The following is an 18,934-nucleotide window of genomic DNA, read 5'->3' as shown; positions in this document are numbered from 1 at the left end:
GTCCTTAATGCTATACTGCCTATATTACAGCAAAAGTTGCGGGTTATAGGCCTTATGGGCGGCCCTAGTGCTATTATACTACACTAGTAAGTAGTATATGTATAATATATAAGCGACCCTTATAAACTTAGCGCCGGCGGACTAAAGCGTCCTACTATTCTCTCTAAGACTACTTTAACTGGCCTAACGGCGCTTAACCCTAGGGAATACCCCTTAGCCTAGGCTACGGTCCCCCGTAATAACCTAGCGAGTTACCTATATATTATACGTTACTTTACTAGCACCGACTTTACGCAGAGTCTTATGCTATAGTAAGAGGTAGTAGTAGCTGCCTTAGCTAAAACGGCGTTTATAGAACACCCCCCTAAGTTACTAGTTAATTTTATTTATAGAGTATAAAAAAAGGACGCCTTTACACGCTCTATATGTGATTAGTTAACCTAGGGATAGATTCTTACTAGTAATAAGGACCACACCCTTAATAATTAAGGACTTCTAAGGTAAAATAATAAGGTCTAGGTGCTAAATTGCATACTATTATAATAGGAGATCCTTAAGCGGAATTATAACGATCCTATAGATAGCTATTATAGATTTAACTATACCTACAAGGTAATCGCGCGGAAGTATACTTAGAACGGTCTTACTAAAGATCTCCGTAAACACCTGGATAAATATAATACCTACTAACGCTATAAATCGCGCCGCTATAAACCCTATAGTAAGCTGCAGCCTCTCTAGGTCCCTACCCAAGCCTAGTAGTATTATTTACTTAACTTTATTACGGATCTCCCTAAGTTTAAGACTCCTAATAGCGTAGAGTATAACTCCATCCTTATCCTTATAGACCGTTTTATAAAGCTAGTGCACTACTATTTAGTGCATAAGATAATTAATGCTATATAACTTGTAAAACTCTTATTTAGGGTCTTTGCGTAAATAGGGCCTTTAGATAATATTGTTTTTAATAGGGGTAGCGTATTTATAAGCGAGTACTAAAGCACTATATACTACTATCTCCGCGTTTAGCGTAAGCTCAGTACCGTATTTTACCCGCAGATAGATAATTAGATAGAATGCTAGAACTAGGAGCTTAAGGTATACCTGTGTATATTTACGAACTGGGAACAGTCTAATTAGGCCTCCCTACTTAAAGAAGTAGCCTTTGCTTATAACTCTAAGGTCCATACCATAACGAAGTATTCCCCTATTAAGCTTACCTATAGCTAGCTGCCAAACGTCCTAAACGGAGTCCTGGACGGTGTCTAAGACGCCTAGTAAGGTATGGAGGGGTCTAAGTTAACAAATGTTAAACTTATAGAAATGTATCTATAACGCCTACGCCTTATATATAAGGCAGCGGCGGCGTTAATAATGTACACCTAACAGCTTTAGGTAAAATATTATAATCGTCACTATCTAGCTAAGCATTTCGCCGTTAGTAAACGAGTTCTACTTTCTTCTAAGAATATCCGCACGAAACGTCCCTATAAGAAGCTTAATAGTAAGTTTATAGGACCATTTTAGATCCTAGAGCGCGTAGGGCAGTAAGTATATAAGCTAGAGCTCTTACCTGCTATGGCACAGCTCCACCTAGTCTTTTATATCTCCTTACTAGAGCCTTATAAGTCACGCCCTAGGTTTTAACCCCTAGTACTAGAAGAGCTTAAGAAAGGTAGCTGGGAAGTAGAAGCAATTATCGCCTACTAGGATTATGCTAGATAACCGCAGTACCTTATAAAATAGCTAAGTTAGCTAAATAAGTATAACGAATGGAAATACGAGACAGAACTTAAGAATTATTAATAACTGCTAGAGGAGTACCGCAAGTGGGATACCCTAGCCTCGTAGCTAAAGCGTAGGCAAAAAGTAAGCGCCGCTACTAAGATATAACCTATATTAAAGCGAAGTAAAGGACGTCCCAAGGGATTAAAGAATAAGTAATAATTGTAGTAACTACGGTATATATACAGGGTAACTCGTAGGCAAGGCTATAGCGTACGCTAGTAATAAAGCTTAATTTAGAAAGCACCCTTCCTAGACCTAGTCTATTACTCTATACTAGCTTAGTAAATTATTTATTTATTAGAGAATAGGCCTATTTATAACCGCGGTCTATTTAACCGGGGTTTATAACCTACTGGTAACCTACTAGTGGTAACCTATACTAATAATTTATATACTATTTTACGTATATACTATACAGATAGCGCGTAAGGCTAAAGTATGGGGTTAGTGGCGGATTTAACGGGTATATAGCCTTACCGCCTATAAGTCTAGCTATATATAAATAACCTATAACCTACCCGCAAAGTATATATAGCGTTATACTGGTATAGCGTAAGGCTAAAGTATGGGGTCAGCGGTAAATTTAATAGGTATACCGCCTTACTACCTATAAGTCTAGCTATATGCGAATAACCTATAACTTACCTGCGAGGTATTAGCAACTTATTAGCGACCTACCTATATAAGTAAGCTTTAGGAATATTTTTAATAGTCTACTAAATTTAGGTAAGCCCTAAATAGACTAATTAGGATTTTCTATCTTAGGAATAGAAAATCGCTATTGGCTTAGTTAAATGCGGGGGAGTTTTAGTAAGGCAATCTGACCAATTAAATAACTTTAACTGGCGGTTAAAGTTCCTCAATATCTTTGCGCCGCGTATATATACTACCTATCTCTCTATATGTAAAATTAAAACACTCTTTCCCCTTTAATTTTTTTTCCTTATTAAGGTTTTTATAGGGTTTTATTAAGGCTTAAGTATATAAAGGATTGGGGACAATCCTTTTAAAGGGGGGGGCATTATTAGGTAAAACCCTAAGTAAATAGTTATATAGTCGCAAGGTATAGGCGACCCTAGGGTAATCTAGGGGTGACTTACCTGTGAGGCATGTGCTCTGCACGTGCCTAGGGAAAACCCTTCCTTACCTCGCACACAGACTCCTCCTTTTCCCTTAAGGATTTGTCTGTCTATACAATATACCCTATTATTCTATTATTGGACTTCCTATCTATATCCTTACCTTATAACCAATATATAAAACGCTAGGTGCTTTAGGTTAACTCTTAGCTTATTTTTATTCTTAAGTTTAAACCTCTACTATACTAATCTAAATACTACTATTTTATTTATAGGTACTAAGATACGTCTCTTACTTTTCTAGTCCTCTAATTATTTTTCTAGATCTTTTACTATTATAATTAAGGCTCCCTTAATATAACTTATTGCTTTTTCTATAATTAGGTAATCTTAAACAACTTATTTGTTTAACTATATATAAAAGTCTTTCTACTTATTATTATGTCGCTATCTATACCACTTTTAGTACAGCTCCTTAAGTATATATAGCCTACTTATAAGAAAGTATCTTCTTATTATTATGTCGTAACATCCCTTAGTATATTATTCCTTAAATCTGGTTAGAATTCCTAAATCTTCCTCTTCTTCTAGTTTAGTAAGCCACTTAGCTTTTAATATACCTATTTTAGGCCTATTAGTAATTCTTTATATAGGTGCTCTGTCCCTTATATAACCTAGTATACTAGATCTTTAGTCTAGTTTCTATTCTTACTATATAAGGATTCTCTGTCTAAATTCCTCTATAGTTTTCTTTAGTTCGTGTTTTACGCGTAAATCTTTAAAGTTTTCTTATTTCCTAGTTTTAGTTTATTTAATAGTCCCCATTTACGTCTAGAAGTTTTAGTCCTATAGGATTCTTAATCCCAAGCTTACTTCTTTCTTAAGCTAAGCTCCTACCTTAATCTAACTAGGCTTTAGTAGTATTCTTATCTTATCTTAAGAGTCTTAAATCTTGCTTATTTTACTTTAAGAAATATATATTTATAGAAACTTTCTTCCCATACTTATTTGTTTATTTTTAAACTAAGTTGTTACTCTTTTTTTTTTTTTTTTTTTTTTTTTTATCCATGTATTATACTACGTACAATACTGCGCATGCAGCCTTGGGCTATGGCGCTATAGTTCTATATACATAAATCCTTTCTAGGCAGCTTAATATGTACTAGTACTATGTCCTAGTAGTTTATAAACCCTAAATTAGGAGTTTAGTTTCCTAGTAAATACTAAGATAACTACACTACTAGGGAATGAAAATGGTAAGAAAAACTATAAGAAATCCTAACCCCTGTCCCTGTCCTTTTGCAATTTAATTCTGTCCTTTGCTCCTCTAATATCGTTTTAAGAGCCTAGTAGGAGTTACCCCCTTTTAGAATCCTATCTGTTTTATATTCTTCCATAAGGTCTTCTTCGCGTACTAGTTTAGCAGCTTTAAGAGTCTCGCAGTCTTTACTATTAGCAAAGTGTTTTTCTTTACAATTAATGCAAAGAGGGGTGGTATGCTGGCAAGGCCTGCCTGTTATTATACAGGTAGAACAGGAATGGTCTTTAGAATAAATGTGCAGCTGCACAGTATCTGCAGGCCTAGTAGAGCACCTGTCTCTCTATATGGCCAATTTTTGGCAGTTCGTTACACTGTGTAGTAGGAGAGACTTCGAGGTATTTTACTACCTTAGTAGCTGTACCCTGCAATTGATATCTCTTTTTGCTTAAGGATTTCTTGTCTTTTTTCTCGTTCTCTATAGTAAAAACTATAGAGCCAAATCTGGTCTGTGGATCGTGTCTTTTTTACACTAGATGAAGATCCATCCTAGGTAGTCCTTGTAACCTTATAGGATTAAAGGTCTCAATTTCTTCTTTTAGAAGCTAGAGCTCCTTCTCCTAGGAAAGGTAGGTGGTAGGAACCCATGGGCTATAATTTGAACCCATGGGTTCTAGTTTTTGTTCTCTTTAAAAGGTAAAGCAGTTATGCCAGATTCCTTATATTTAACTAAGGAAATCCGCATTATACTCTTCCGTAGTCGTAAGAGGATATTTTTGTTTTCCTTAGTTCTAGCTATAGATGCTAAAACAGGTTTTCTACTTGCAGTTTTGATGCAAATAGTTGATTGACTTTATTTCGTATAGAGAAGGTATCTAGAGGTGGTCCTTTTGGTCTGTAATAGGACTAGCTTTCTTTCTGTAGCTGCTTTTTCTTACTTCTAGTAGAAGTAGAAGGATAGGAAATGGTAGTGACGAGGAAGGGTAGAAGAGGACGAAGTAGGGAGTCCTTCTTTAGCCTCTCTGCGTAGGTTTCTTTAGTAGGGCTACCTCTTACGGAGAGCTCTTACTTCTTCGACTAGTCCTTTTAGGACATCTTTTGTCTTTTCTTTTCTTTTTCCTTTTATAAAGGGGTTTTCTCCTGCTAGGATACTCCTTGTATAGTTCCTCTAGCTGTTTAACTTGTTCTTTTTCTTCTTCTTTTCTAGCCCTTTATATGCCTGGGTTAGGCTTCTAGAGCTTTTTGTAGGTGTTGTTCTGGAGAAAGGGGAGGAAAAGGTATAGGTTGTACTAGGTGTGCCATCCGTAGTAGTTATTGGTTTCTTTTTTGCAGGTTTTTGGTTTTCTTTTTCAGGAGAAGTTTGAGGATGTTCTCTTTTCTCTCCCTTCTTAGATAAGCTGGGAGGAGAAAGAAAAGAAGATGAAAATAGAAATCTATTATCATTTCTTTCTATAGGGGTTTCGCCTATAGACTCGTTGTCGTCACTTGTCTCTATAGGAGGTTTCTTTTTAGGCCTAGTAGGCCTTGGCATCTTGTAGGGGGAGTTTTCTAGTTTTTACTATCCTTGTACCCTTTTTCCTTACTAATCCTACTAGAGGATTTCTGGGGAGATTAGGTTTAAAGGTAGTAGTAATACTAGACCCCTNGTATTNGTGGTGGTNGTAGTAGTAGTAGTTTTGGTGTTCCTGTCCGTGCCTCGCTTACAAGCTAGGACCACCCCTAAGAAGAATTTTCTATTGGGGGAAAGGGGGTGAAACGACAATTAAATCCACCTATAGCTCGCTAAGCAGTAGGAATTGGGTCTTGAAAGTTGGAAAATCGATTGTTTTTGGTGGTAAGATGGGTATGCGTAAGTTTTGAAGTGCGGCGCTACCTTTTGGTAAGGTTGCATGTGTGGTGAAAGGTTAAGTTGTTACTCTACTCTAACGGTTTTCGTCTATTATAGGTCTTTAAGCATATCTTATCTTATCTTAAGAATCTTAAGCATCTCTTATCTCTTTCTAAGAATCTTAAGTCTATAGCCTTTTACCTTTATTAAGTACTAAAGTAGTTTACTGTTCTACTTCTCTTATATCTTATAAAGTAATAAACATTATATTTTGTAGGGTTTTAATTCTTATTAATATTCCCTATTCTATAATAGAATTATCCTTTACCTCTATTATAACATCTCTAAGGTTTATATACTCCTAGTAAGCTACCTTTATTTCCTTATTGTTATTAAATATTTTGCCTATATTAAATTTATCGTCCTTAATATCCGATCTATAAGATAGTTTGTTAATTCCTCTAAACTTTATTAATTTTAGCTCCTATAGCTAATAGCTTATACTATACTTAGCGTTTTTATAAATTTGGCATGCGTTATTATAATAAAACGCGAAACTATTAATTAAACACTCTTTTATTCCTCGTAGTATACTATTATTCCTCTATATATATATATTATCTACTAGTCTAGTTTCCTTTACCATATAGTGCCTCTAATTATCTTTATAGTCTTTAGCAAAATAACCTTATTTTCCGTAATTTATATAAGCTCCCTGTTTAAACCATTTATTCTATTATAAAGTCCGCTTAAATATCTTCCTCTACTAGGATCCTTAGTTTAGCCTCTATTCCTTAGTCCTATAATTACTTAATCCTTAACCTTTAGGTTTTTATAGTTTTTTATTCTATCTTCTAAATTCTTTAGTACCGCTTAGGTCTATTAGCTCTAGTCTACCATTTTATAGTTTTTAACTTTAATTCTATTATTATGTACTTTACGCCTTATATAACTATAGAACTCTATCTTACCCTTTTTTAGCTTATTCCCTTTAATAGATCCTATTATCTATCTTAATTACTTAGTTAATTAATTCTTATATAATAGTCGCATCTTCTATAAGAATTATTATATCCTAGACTTTTACCTTAAATCCTTGTTTATACTATACTATAAGCGCCTTATTATTCTACTCGACCTATATTATAAGTATTTAAAACTATATTATATACTTAATTATTAAGGTTCGTTGCGTTAAATTTTAAAGCTTTCTTTTTACTATAGTTGTCGCCTTAGAGTCTCTAAATATCTATATTAGCCGTTCTATAAATTCTCCCTAACTAAAAAATATATATTATACTTCCTAATTAGTGGTTATTATTCTATTTAATTGTACCTCTATAAGGTATAGTTTAAACTACTTAAGTACTCTTCCAGTTAAGAACAATCCTACGTACGCTACTTAGTTTATAGGTATTACTAACTTCACTCCTTTCTATAAGACTTTAAAGTGCATTTATATAATAAATCCTTTAAGCTTTAATTTCTCCCCTAAGAATCGTTCGATTAATAGTAACTTAATTTTTACTACTCTAATTCTATTAATTTGTTCTCTAAGTACTTAATTATTATCCTATAATTAATTAACCATTCCCTATAATTAACCTACCGTAACTAGCTGTGAATTAGTATCTTATATACTAGTGTCCCCACTAGTTCTTAAAGTGGTTACTGCCGTTAACGGCGTTGTAACTGCTGCTTTTAGTGGCATATTGTTTAACTTTATTAATACTATAATTAGGTAGTAAATATATAACAAAGCCTTATAGTAGGAACTACGGTAGACTTATTAATAGGCTAGGTATATAGGTAAATAAGAAGTTAATAACGTAAATATAACTAGTGGAGTAGTTGCCTAATAGATTAACTCTAATTATATTCTAAGATTTACTATAAGGAAAAAGAACTATCTAGGTAAGGACTGTAGTCCTTTAAATACACAATACTGCGCCTAAGAAATGTACTAAGTACGTCGGTATGTTAGTACGTCGGTACGTTGCATATTCCCATATTTCTACATTCCTATATTCCAAACTTATAACGTAACTAGCTACGTAACTCGGCTACCCCTTATTCTATAGCTCGACTAGTTCTAGCTCCTCCCGAGCTTCCACCACTAGTCTATTTATGTCTCTTTCCAGTAATACTACTACTGCTGATGTAAGGTCCGTAACATACTATAGAAATTAAGGGGTATAACCTCGTTTTAGGATATCTATAGCTTTAACAAGTTAATCTAGATATTAATTAGCCTTTAGCCTTATATTAACACCGGAAGTCTTAACTTTATATTATAGTTAAAGATTAAAAGACTTTCTTAAGCTATATATAAGAAGAAGGGTAGGTATATACTATATATGCTACTCTTAATACTAAAAATAGAGATATGGGGCATTTATTTTTGGATATCTGGCTATATATAGTTAAGGAACTAAAGATCCTATAGAAATATATAGACTTAGAGAATATTTCTAATAAAAAGGCCGTATAAACCTTACCTAACCCTATATTAGTTAAGTATAAGATAGATATAAGGGATAAGTAATCTCCTTTTAAACTACTATATAACCTATTAAAAAATAAGCTCGCGGTATTATATTAATATATAGTAAACAATCTTTAAAGAGGATAGATTTAGCCTTCTATAAGCCTAGTAGGGGTATTAATTATATTTATACCTAAGAAAAATAGGACCCTATATCTCTATATTAACTACTAGGCGCTTAATAAGATTACTATAAAGAATTACTACCCGCTACCCTTAATAGGGGAGCTTATTAATAGACTGTTAGGCGTAAAGATATTTATAAAATTAAATCTAAAAGATATATACTATTAAATCCGGATTAAAGCCGGCAATAAGTAGAAAATAGCGTTCTAAATATAGTACGGCTACTTTAAGTACCTGGTAATACTATTTAGGCTTACTAATGTACTAGCGATATTTTAGGCCTATATTAATAAGGTATTTTTAGGCCTATTAAACACAATATATATAGTCTACCTTAATAACATTATAGTCTACTTTAATAACTATAAAGTATATATATACTACGTATAAATAGTACTAAAAAGACTACGGGAATATAAGCTCTATATAAACCTAAAGAAATATATATTCTATACTACTAGCATTAATTTTCTAGGCTTTATTATTAGCGTTAACAGAGTATTAATAAAGAAAAGCTAGGTGGACGCTATTAAGGAATAGCCCTACTCTATAATATTTAGAGAAGTGTAGGTTTTCTTAGGTACGGCGAACTTCTACTAATTATTTATTATTTATTATACGTAAGTAGTATTCTTAATTACTAAGCTATTAAAGGGATCTAAAAATAGCAAGAAGTTAGGACCCTTTATATTTAGGGAAGCTACTAAGCAGGCTATAGACCGGTTAAAGAATTTATTTACGTTAGCGCCTATTCTAATATACTTCTACTAGGAGCTATATATATACCTTAAAATAGATATATCCAGCTTTGCCCTAGAGGCAATTATATCTTAACTAAAAGACGGAGAATAGCATCCTATAGCGTTTTAGTTAAGGAAAATAACCCCTATAAAACAGCGTTATATAATATATAACTAGGAGCTGCTTATAATAGTTATAGTAATAAAGCACTAGCGATATTATTATATAGAAAGTAATTATCCTATTAAAGTCCTTATAGGCTATAATAACCTAAAATACTTTATAACTATAAAGGTATTAAGCGGTTAATAAGCTAGATGGGTAGAGGTACTATTATAATATAACTTTAAAATTATGTACCTCCTAGGAAAGATAAATCCCGCTAATAGGTTATTAAGATATCTAGATTATAAGACTAGGAGGATCTAAGACAGTATGGGGGAAATAATCCCTATATTATAAAATTTGCTTAAAAAAAAGAAGACTCTTTTCTTAAATTTACTAAATTTCGTAGTAAAATAGAGGTCTTAGCAATACAGCTGCAAAGCGCTATAATTATAGAGCCATAAGATATAGTTATAGACTAGGCAGACGTTATAAAGTTAGTATACCCTAAAATTAGTAAGAATTCTACGGGATATGCTAGGGGTATCGCGGCACTTTTAACTTAACGGCGTATTAGCTATAAGCTCGGACCCCTAGAACTCGGTTACCCCCCGAACTCGTTTACCCCACCAAATCGGCCACCCCACTTTGGAAGCTATTTACACTCAACGAAATCAAATCGATTATTTGCTCTTATATGCTATTTAGTATATCGACTTCGGGCTTTCTATCTAGCGCATTTTAAAGCTTTAATTTTGGCTGCTTTACCCTTATTTAGCCTTTTTTCCCTCTGCCTCCACTATAGCTTAGTTAATTAAATCTATATATTTTAATATTATATTTAGATCTACTGTTATCCATTTATAAAATTTTAGACTTTTAAGGTCTTTAAGTTGCAATTAAAAGCTATATATTTAAGCGGCTATATACATAGCCTTTATAATAACTCTCTAAAATTGTTAACTTATTTTTTATAAAAGTGACTAAGTCTTTTAATTAAGTATATACTTATTATAAAGGCCTTAAGCTACTTAATTATATTACAAGGCTTCTTTAGGGTCGTTATAATATTAAATTACTTACTATTAGCTTATTTAAAGCTTAATCCTATTATTAAAGCCCTATTTTTAACCTAAAAAGATTTATAGCCTTTATATAGATTTTATAAGTAAATACTAAAGATATACTAGCTAAATTTAATTATTTTTGTTATAAGGCCTTCTTTTAGGTATTATAGTAATACTTAATAAAATAATACTTTATACTTAGACCTATATAGTTAAGATATATATACTTTATAATTGACTAAAAATATCTTAACTTAATAGAGGAGGAATAAAATAGATTTAAGGGTTATAATATTAAATAAAGTAACTAAAAATAAGCCATATATTATATATTTTATATTTTAATAAAAATCTAACTATATCATGGCCTATCTAGCTATTAAGGAAATATAATTAAGCTTTATTATTAAATAATTTAGTTTTTAGTATAATAGTAATAATAAGCCTAAATATAATATAATTAGCCATTTAATAAAGTACTTTACTTTAGTATGCTTATATTAATTAAGTGTATATTCCTTTAAAATAAATTATTTCGCTAAGGGTAAATATTGTCTTTATAATAAATACCTATTTATAATGATTAAATAACTTTATAAATAACTTTTTTTTGAAGATATATCCTATAGTAATTAAATTTATATATATGCTTAATATAACTCTAAATTTGTCTAAATTTTAGGTGTTTTTTTGCCTATATATTAACCGTTTTTACACCCTTTTATAAAGGCTATAAGACTTTTAAATTTACTTTAGTTATACCCTATTAATTTATATACCTTCTATTAATTAGGTATATATAAATTTTATATAAAGATTTTATTTAAAGTAGCTAATTATATATATTTTACTAAGGGGCTTAGTATTACTACCCTAACCAAAGACCTAAGCTATTATTTTTTCATAATTACGTATATAATGGAAATATTTTTTATAAATCCTATTTAAGTACCTAATTAGTAAGGAAGGCCTACTATATAGGAGTTAATTGCTATTCGCATTGGTATGTAAATTGTTATAATAGCCTGCCATTTAATTGGTCGCTTAAAATTGATAAAGGAATACCGTATACAAGTATAGCTTTTCGCGCATACTTATAAACACCAGATTTGAAATCTACGATGGCCATTTATAAGTTCTGCTTATTTTTGTCCATATTAATCGATTCGTTGTGGAGAAAATAGGTTGACAAATTGGTAGTTTAATTTTGGTTGGGTCGCCGAGTTCGGGGGGTCCGAGCTTAAGTGTCTAGATCTAAGGGGGATAGGTAAGATATTTATCTATAGCGTAGCATACTATATAACGGTAGAAAAATCTACTAGCACTAATAGTTTAAAACGTCTCGTGCTACGCCTTATATCTATAATAGCGGCAGGCGAAATAGAAGTAAGTAATTTATATAAAACCTTTTTAGATTTTCTTTTTTAAATATAATAGAGAAACGCCTTTATTTTTAAGAAGAGGTAGAAAAATATAGTAGAGACTAACTTAGCTAAAGTTATTAAGAAGCTATAGCAGTAAGACTAAAAGGGTTTATTACGCTTTAAGGGTACTATATATATCCTAAAGGACTAAGCGGTTTAAGACGAAACTTTAAAGGTCTTTTATAATAACCCTCTTAGGGGTCACTATGGTGCTAATAGAACCCTTAAGGCCGTTTAAAGGAAATACTTTTAGGATAGAATGTCTAAAGAGGTTAAGAACTATATATTAAGATATAATATGTACTAAAGGGTATAGATATCTAAACACCGCCTATATAGCGAGTTATTAGTACTTCCTGTTCTATAGGGACTAATATTAAAATTAACAATAGACTTTATAATAGGCTTACCCCCTACTAAAATAAGAACTAAAGAGGTTGCTAATACTATCTTAGTAATTATTAATAGAGCCCGCGAAGCCCTACTGCACGCGTCTACGTCGCCGCGGGTGGAAACATCATCGGGAAATCATTCCTTATAATAGCTAAGTGCAGAGGCGATAGAGGAGAGCCGTCGCAGCGCGCGCAGCGCGCTGGTGTTGCGACTCTGTGGTATTAAGCCTGCGACGCGTATATCGCCCTCAATAACACCAGGAGTCCTACTGCCCCCGCTTAAGGCTTCTGCTATACCATCTAGGGGGGCCATTAAGGGAAACTGGGATACGAAAACCGCCCGACGTACGACTACCTGGCTCACAGCCAGGCCCGAAACTGGCCTTATTTAACCAGTTAATATAAACGCGCCCTAGGCGTACGATAGGACACCCTTAGGCTTACACTAGCTCTAAGACCGAGAAGATATAGCGAGGGCGTAGGGAACCTCTTTTTATAAGAACTTGTTAAGGTTAACGCGTTATAGATACTTTATACAAAACTTGTTAAGGCCCTAAGGCCACCATAAAGAACTTATTAAGGCCCTGCCTAGAGAACTTATTAAGGCCCCTCTATAAGGGCCTATCTAGTATCCAGTACACCCAGGTGACTTAGAAGAGGGTCTTAATAGGCGTAGTGCGCGCGACCTGGACGACGGCAACGCGCCGGCAACATAACGGTAACGCGACGGCGACCGGACGGCGACCAGATGGCTTAACGAGGTAAAAACACGGGCAAAGCTCTAGGCAGCGGAAACACAGGCCAGCTTTAACGGCCCCATAGCGTTCGACTTATAGTTAACTTACGGTCAACTCACGGTCGACTTATAGGCGACTTATAGGAGGGTCTTAATAGGCGTAGTGCACGTAACCTAATACGTATATGCATAAGGCGACTTATAGGAGGGTCTTAATAGGCGTGGTATACGTAACCTAATATATACATATAGGGGAGGCTATAGGGGAAATACAGGCCAGTTGGACGAGGACTTAACAGTTAGAGACATAGGCCAGCTTATAAAAAGGGGGGATATAAGCTTAGTTAGTAGAAGGGGGGAGAGCAAGTTACCTGGTACGGGACCTAGTCTCTACAGCCCCCCTCCTATAAGACATAGTTGGCCTATTATAAGGAGACTCTTATAGGTAACGCGAAACGGGAACTAGTAGTATATAGGGTATTACGCCCCTATATTACTACTAGCTTCCTATAAGGCGTAGTATGTAGTAGCTACTGCTGGCTTTAAGGACCTTATCTCTTAACTAGGCTCTAACCTTTAGTGCACCTAATAGGCAGGTAGGATTATACCCTGGCTAAAGAGACTACTACGTGGCTTAAGAGAACGGATGCGTGTGTTGGTATATTAATAGACGGAACCGTTCGCCTCTAGGGCGGCTTACTAGTGAGATATGCTTAAGGAGCAAACAGGAGTTACTTAGGTGGGAGAGGTAGTAGCTCAGCCTCGTCCGTAGAAGGTGTACCTAACTATATTATAGGATGCAGCTACGACGCCTCCGTAGGATTACGTCAGTAGGCGTAAAGATGGGAGTTATAACCCCTAGAAACGGTAGCTTATACCTACGCCAGCGGAAATAATAAAGAAGGCGTAAAACTAGAGGCTATAGAAGGCTCCTAAGCCGTGCGAAAGCGTACCAACTCTAGGAGGAAACTCTTATACAGACTACTAGGGGGTAGACTGGTACTTGGGTAATACCGTTATAAAATATCCAAAAGAACTAGTAAAATTCCCCGCAATTAGTAGTAGTAGCTAACTACTTATAGTTTGGGACCAAAGCACTAGAAAACTGGGGTAGAGGCCTAAATAAGCAGGTATGTTGAACTTTACTATATTACTAGCTAATATATAACTACCTGCGAAAACGGATTCTGCACCTATACGTAGTGACGGCTACAAACCTAGGTCTTTAAAGTTTAGACCCAGAGCTAACGTAAAGACGTTATATAGCGCGTGCAAGTAGGACCTAGTAGTTATATGCGTCATAGGGCGTAGTAAAAAGTTTTTATATAAGATGGTGAGATCTTAAAAACCACTACTAACGGTACCCCTTTATAACACAGCCACTAGTTCTCCTACTAAGCACCTATATAATCTAACGTAGATAAACAGCTTTTAAAAGCATCCCCTAGCCCCTAATAGAAAGCATTAATGACCTTATATTAACGGACGAACAAGCGTATAAGCGAACAAACGAATAAGCAAATATACGGCCCCTTCTAACCCCTAGGGCAGTCGCCCGCGGAGTATACAGTTACTCGCCGTTTTTAACTACTAAATACTACCTAGCAGCTTGGATTGCGACCTACGGTTTTCCCTATCTCCTTTTAACGGAGTGGTAACCTTTAAAGAGGGCCTAGCTGGGGCCTAGGCATAAAAGATACCCAAATAACACAATATCCCGCTCGCTTATTAGTATTACGGTAATTAGAACGGATAAATCCCCCTTACGCCTTTGATGGCTCTAGGGGGGGGGAGGCAAGGCATATATGGCAGTGGTCTATATAAGAGATAGTATATAGGGGATAGGCAAGATATGGGATATAAAGAGACAATAAGACATAGCAATCGATTAGTAAGGCCTAGCTGGGACATAGTAAACCCTAGCTTTAATAAGCTAGAGAAGGAAGCAGTGGTTCCTAAGGAGTTCAAAACATCTAAGGAGGAGGACGTGTAGTAGGCCTGTAGGGCCGCTGCTACGTGCAAATATAGTAAATTAGGGTTTTTTATCCTACTAAGGCTGCTCATAGGGTTTTTCCTTCCCTAACTACAGGGTTTTCTTCATATAAATTACAAGTTTTCCCCCCTATAACGGAGTAGTCTGCGTGGGCCAAGATAGGATCCATATCAGACGTTAATTAAAGAACTACTACTAATTATTAATAGATATATAAAGTTTTTAAGGTACTTTGCCGTTATAATAATAATTATAGTAGCAGAACTAGCAGACCTATTTTTAAAATGGTAGCTCTTATTCGGCACGCTAAGGGGAATTATATCTAATAGAGGTACCATATTTAACAGTATATTTTAGTCTTTATTTTACCTCTTATTAAAAATACAGTAAAGAATAAATACTGCCTTTTACCTGTAAATAGATGGGCTAATAGAGCGCCTAAATACGTTATTAGAACACTACCTCCGCTACTATATTAATTATTAATAGAATAATTAGATATTGCAGTTAGCTTTAGCGCAGTATATATATAATATAAGCATCTATAGCAGTATAAAAATAACCCCTAGAACGTTAAGGATATTATTCCTAAAAGGGAGGCACTAGTAATGTCTAAGAGAGTTAAGCAAATAAGAATTCGCAGAAAAGGACTTAAAAAGCACTTACTAGACGCCTAGGCTATATAAAAAAGGTACTATAATAAAAGAATATATGCCTAAAGAATTTAAAATAGGAGATAAAGTCTTATTATTTATAAAAAATATCTAAATAAAACGTATTAAGAAGAAGCTGGATTACTAGTAGCTTAGACTTTTTAAAATAGTTAGGAAAACTAAAGGAAATTAAGCTTATAAGTTAGAATTGCTAAAATTATATCTAATATATCCTATATTTTATATTTCCTTACTAAAGCTATATTAGAGAAGAGATAGTATAAAACCGCCCCTACCTAGTAAAATTAATAGGGAACTAGAATAGAATGTAAAAGATATTCTAGACTAAAGATGGCATTAGAAGAAGCGCGAATTCTTAATCTATTAGGAAGGATACTTTTAGGTGTATAATAGTTAGGAACCTAAAAAGCACCTTTAGCTAGGATACGATATGGTAATTAAAACCTTCCTAAGGACTAAAGGTAAAGATTTAGTAATAGTTCTAGATATGCCATAAATAAGATAATAGGGAAGACCTTATAAATTAAAACTATAAGGTTAAGTATAGGCATTAAGAACAGAAATGTTTTACTATTATAATAGGGATCCTAGGACCCTATAAGGGGAAGCCTATAGAGATCTATAGGAAAACCACTAGGGATACTGTCTAAAGAAGACGCTGTTTAAGAATAAGTAGTAGTACTATAAGAAGAGGTCTTAGGGATTTAGAAAGATCCCTTAAAAATAAAAGGAAAGTATTTGGTCTAGCACTGGAGATATATAGTAAAGTTAATGGTATAAAAAGGAGCAAAAAGACAGCCTATAAAGAATTAAAAATTTTAAGAAATTATAAAATACCTATCGAAATATTACCTGTCTATTATATATAGGGATTATAGTAGTACACTACTTTTATATAGATTATTACTAAAGCTTAAAATAAAGGTATCCCTAAAGTATAAAGTTAATTCCTAATAATAGGGCATTTTAAAGGTACCTAAGAAGTACTATATAAAGCTATTCTATAATAAAAAAAGGAAAGAACTAGATAATAACTTAAATACTAGTAGCAGTAACGGGAGCCTCCTCTTCTATCTTAACGTTATTATCGGTGGTATTATTAGTACTTTTATCCCTAAAAGCATTAGCACTTTTATTAATATTCTTCCTAAAGTAATAGGAACTAGAAGAACTAGCATAGGCGGGAAACTAGTAAGGAGAATATTTATCTTAACTTTTGTTATTATCCTTAGTATTATCCTTAGGCTTTAAATTAGCATCTAAATAGGGATTAGAAAGCCGTTAACTAAAAAAATTAGCGCACTTCCTAAATATATTACTAGAGAAACTTACCTAGCTAGAAAGGCCCGCGTAAAAGTGTAAATGTTATTATTTATAAGGGTAAGCTACTTGTATATACGCTCTTAGACACTATATATCTAAGACTATTACATCTCTATAGTAGTGGAAACCCTTATTAAATTAAAGAGCCTATAAGTAAGGGAAGATATCTTCTATCCCTATTTATTACTATTTAGATATAGGTGGAGATTCTAAGTAGCGCGCTAGAGCTTATAAGTTTTATATATATAAATAGTGGGGATTTAATATAATTAGTAAAATTTAGAATAAGATAAAATGGAAAATACCAGAATATAGGGTTTTCTCCTACTACGGTAATAGGAATACTTAGATTTATTTTTGCTAGAGTAAGGTATTTTATAGGCGTGGGATAGGTTTAGTATAAGTACGTAAACGTAATAACGGTAGCACTTTAGAGAAATTACTGTAGGAGTAACAGAGGTGGTTTAGGGTAGTACTAAAATAATATTACCGCCGGTTTAGGGACGCGCAGTATAACTATAAGCTATTATAAGAGAATACTAACGTGTTCCACTAGTTAGTGAGCTACCCCACCAAAATCGACACACGTTTTTATACGATTATTCCACTATAATAAAATAAAATGAATTGAAATCTAGCCTATAGCTTCTCTAGTTACTAGTACATTAACGCCTGTTATGGCCTTATATATGGCAATTTAAGTATATTAGTAGTGCGCGCTAGCGCACCTAAGTAGCCTCTCTCTAAGTCTCCTCTACCTGTACATTATCTAACGTCTTAATTAAGCGCTGGCCCTCTTAGGCCTATAAAGCTCCTCCCTATATAATATACCTTCGGCGCTACCGTTACTTCTATTTTAACATTAATTTGCTATATAAAGCTTTAAATTCTCCTTTATAAGTAGAGCAGCTAAATATATTATTATCTTATAACGTATTTCACGGGCGAGCTAGTCAAATAGGCGAGCTGGTTAGTTTGCCAAGACCACACCAAATATAACGAACTATGTAATAAACTATTCCACCTCACTATAATCTACCTCTGATTCCTTATCGCTACTAAATTCTACAGTAGATTCTTTAATATTTTGGCACGTTTAAACGTTGTGCCTAGTCCCACCGCAGTTCCTACAGCGCCTTTAAGTTGGCTTAACTCTATCTGCCCTAGCCTTACTCCAACTCTTCTTACTACTAAAGGCAGCGGTAGGAGAGTTTTTAGTAACTAGCTGCAATCTAGCCTTATAGGTAAAGACTCCTCCTTACTAGATACGCTTTCTTTTACGCTATTTCCGTTAGATTGCGGCCTTATTAGCTGCTTTAAGCTTAGTAATTTAATCGCGCTGTAACACTATCTAATAAGCTATTAAAAGGGTGCCCTTAATAAGCTAATTAAACCCTTTCTTTAATAAAGATGGTAAGCTACCCAACTTATTGCTAATTAGCTCTATTTACGACCCAAATTTAAGGTGGTTACTAGGGGTTTTTAACTGCTATAGGGTGTCTTTAGTAGTGGGTGGTGTAGGCGTGCGCAATTAAATGTTAAGCTTTAATATTACCTTATTTGGGTTAAAAGGAACTAGGCTAGCGCCTTAAAAGCTTCCTTAGATATTACTCTTAGTAATAGAGGCGTTAAACGCGTCTTAAAAGGCTAGTAAGAACTCTATTTTAGTAATATAGTTAATCTAATTACGTATTAGCTTCTTAACTTAGCGCCCGTACGCTATCTTTAAAGGTAAGAAACAACCTATATCTAGTAGCTACAGGATATACGATAAATGTGCTAGTATACATAAAGTAATTATCTTATTCTCCTCGCAATATTCGGTAAATTGCAGCGAGTTATAGCTCTCGTGGCT

The 18,934-nt window shown here is 34.0% G+C and overlaps 2 protein-coding genes across 2 annotated transcripts; both read right to left on the bottom strand.

Annotated features, from left to right (window-relative positions):
- Positions 1–4,213: 4,213 nt before the first annotated feature.
- Positions 4,214–4,414, bottom strand: K441DRAFT_719720 (uncharacterized protein; the record flags this gene model as incomplete). The annotated part of the gene is made up of 1 exon (XM_067654029.1): positions 4,214–4,414. A coding segment is annotated over one exon (201 nt), but the record flags the coding sequence as incomplete, so codon positions are not given.
- K441DRAFT_719718 (uncharacterized protein) lies at positions 4,270–4,622 on the bottom strand (the record flags this gene model as incomplete). The annotated part of the gene is made up of 1 exon (XM_067654028.1): positions 4,270–4,622. A coding segment is annotated over one exon (174 nt), but the record flags the coding sequence as incomplete, so codon positions are not given.
- Positions 4,623–18,934: the final 14,312 nt, after the last annotated feature.

Source organism: Cenococcum geophilum, assembly GCF_001692895.1.
Source record: "Cenococcum geophilum 1.58 unplaced genomic scaffold K441scaffold_2, whole genome shotgun sequence".
NCBI lineage: Eukaryota > Fungi > Ascomycota > Dothideomycetes > Gloniales > Gloniaceae > Cenococcum > Cenococcum geophilum.
Note: the sequence above shows the minus strand (reverse complement) of the source record. Positions and strands in the feature narration are given on the sequence as shown.